The 2500-nt window shown below is 46.9% G+C and overlaps 1 protein-coding gene across 1 annotated transcript in view; it reads left to right on the plus strand.

Moving 5' to 3' along the window:
* Positions 1–729, plus strand: part of LOC143034763 (paired box pox-neuro protein-like) — a 14914-nt gene extending 14185 nt beyond the window's left edge. The window contains exons 3-4 of the mRNA XM_076201111.1: positions 1–190; positions 668–729. The exon at positions 1–190 is cut by the window's left edge and continues 18 nt beyond it. Of these exons, the coding sequence (XP_076057226.1) occupies positions 1–190; positions 668–729 (252 nt within the window). The remainder of the gene's footprint in view (positions 191–667) is intronic.
* Positions 730–2500: the final 1771 nt, after the last annotated feature.

A 2500-nucleotide genomic window follows, 5' to 3' on the forward strand; every position in this document is an offset into this window, starting at 1 on the left:
GTGGTCAAGAAGATCCTCCGCCTGAAGCAGGACAACCCCGGGATGTTCGCGTGGGAGATCCGCGACCACCTGGCGGCGCAGAAGGTGTGCGACCCCGCCTCCCTCCCGTCCGTCTCCTCCATCAACAGAATCCTCAGGAACTCGGGTCTCTGGGCACCGGCTTCCCCACACGACCCGACGGGAGTGATGGGTGAGTACACTGGGCGACACGCCCAAGGGATGGGCTGTAGAACTCCAACCAGAACATTATAGGCTCGTTTCACACGTATCGACTTTTCGCTGTCTGCCGTCCACAACACGACGTCGTGCTCTCAAAATAATAATCATGGGTGTCGATGGACGCCTTCACACGTAGTCGTGGTCGTGACATGTGAAAGCATCCATAGACACCCATGGTTATTTGAGAGCAAGACGTCGTGTCGTGGATGGTGCACGGCGAAAAGTCGATACGTGTGAAACGAGCCATACAGTGTCTGCAGACACACGTGCGAATATTTTGTTCAGGGTTGGACCCTCCGCCTTTGCCCGCAGAAGAAAAAAACAGCAAAACATTCGTATTTATTTGTTCTCTGCAGACATGGGCGGTGAGTCAGTCCTTCACTGAACAATATTCTCGCTTGTGTCAGCAGACACCTTGTGAGGCTCATGTTTTTGGACGGGGTTTCAGGTATGGACACAGATGGAGCACCAGATTATCAGCGGCCTTTGAGAAGACGTGTTTTTTCATAATCAAGTCTCACCTACTGTGTTATATCTTATATATTGAATAATTTTGTATTGGATAATGACAAACTATTTTGTTCAACTTAGAGGAATCACTTGGTGTGAATGGGATACTGCGAAAGAAAGTTCGTGCAGAAAAAATCTATGTAATTGAGAAAGAGTAAAGATTTGCTGTGCTCAGCAATGAGACTGTTAAGTTTTGTCAATTTTTTAGAACACAAGGGCCAGGGGTTCCACGGGGGCCATGACTCCCCACCCCGTCTCTCTCTCTCACTCTCTCTCTCTCTCTCTCTCTCTCTCTCTCTCTCTCTCTCTCTCTCTCTCTCTCTCTCTCTCTCTCTCACTCTCTCTCTCTCTCTCTCTCTCTCGCTCACTCTCTCTCTCTCTCTCTCTCTCTCTCTCTCTCTCTCTCTCTCTCTCTCTCTCTCTCTCTCTCTCTCTCTCTCTCTCTCCCTCTCTCTCTAACGTGATTCCGTTGGCCTACAAAGTGGGTGTACACAGACAATTTCCCTGATATTGGAACATCATTACCCTCCCTCCTCCCAGCAATCGAAATTTCTGCCCAGGCCCATGCTAAGAAAAGAAGAAGAAAATAGAACACTCAGATGCTAACGGCTGGTACTTGGAAAGAATGTGAACATGAGAGGAGGAGGAGGAGCAGGAGGAGGAGCAGGAGCCACCAAGGGTGGAGGGAATGACAATGAGGGGAGAGGAACAGCGATGATCGCGAAGTGGAGCAAGGCTCTTCGAGAGGGGAAATGAGGGGAGGAGTAGGAAGGAAGATTTCGTCGGTGATAACCAGCGTTTCTATCCTTGGGAACAATATTGCGCCGAGGAGAGAAAGTCACGAAGGTAGTAAAGGAGGGGTTTAAGGAGATGAACAGAAAAGGACGGATGATAAAGAACAAAAAATGTTCAGCTTTAATTTTTTTATGTTTATACACCTGAGTAGGAGTTGAGGACTGGGGGGGGGGGCGGACACCTTCTTGAAAGGGGTCTCGACCGATAGAGACGCCGTTCAAGGTCAGACTTCACTCCTCAAGTGAATGAAATCGTCCGTCCTTGACCAGAACAAAGTTAATCAAGTATACCACCGTGCTGGAGGGATTAAGACTTCTCTAGCGGTTGCAGCCCTTTGATGTGGCCTCTCAAGGAGGGGAGGGGAGGGGAGGGGAGGGGAGGGCGATGGGGGAAGGGGGAGGTATGGGGATGGGGAGGGGAGGAAGAGCGACTCTTGGGGTCTCATTAGGGGGAAGGGGAAGGGGAGGATGAAGGGGAGGGAGAGGGGTAAGGAAGAAGGGGAAGGAGAAATGGGAGGCGGTTCTTCAGCAAGGCCCTGCGGAGATCTGGTTATCAGCTTTCTGGCGCCGTTCTTTATGTGTATCTGTTCTGGTTGGCGCCAGGAGACTCTATTCAGCTGAAGGAAACTTCCACCCACCTTAGAAAGGGGAGAGGCTCTCAATTAACCTGTAGACAGCGGAGATTTTTTCTAGTTCATTATGGATATATGTATATATGTACATTATATATGTATATATGCATATACGTGTATTTTTCACATATGTACATATGTACCAATGCATATATGTGCATTTTTCATATAAGTACATATGTACAAATGTATATATGTGTATGTGCATACATGTATATTTGTATATAAGTATATGTATATATATATATATATATACTGTATATATATATATATACATATATATATATGTATTTATATAAGTATACACACACACACACACACACTCACATATATATATATATATAT

Source organism: Oratosquilla oratoria, chromosome 18 (genome assembly GCF_046742065.1).
Source record: "Oratosquilla oratoria isolate Oo_2021 chromosome 18, ASM4674206v1, whole genome shotgun sequence".
In the NCBI taxonomy this organism is placed as follows: domain Eukaryota; kingdom Metazoa; phylum Arthropoda; class Malacostraca; order Stomatopoda; family Squillidae; genus Oratosquilla; species Oratosquilla oratoria.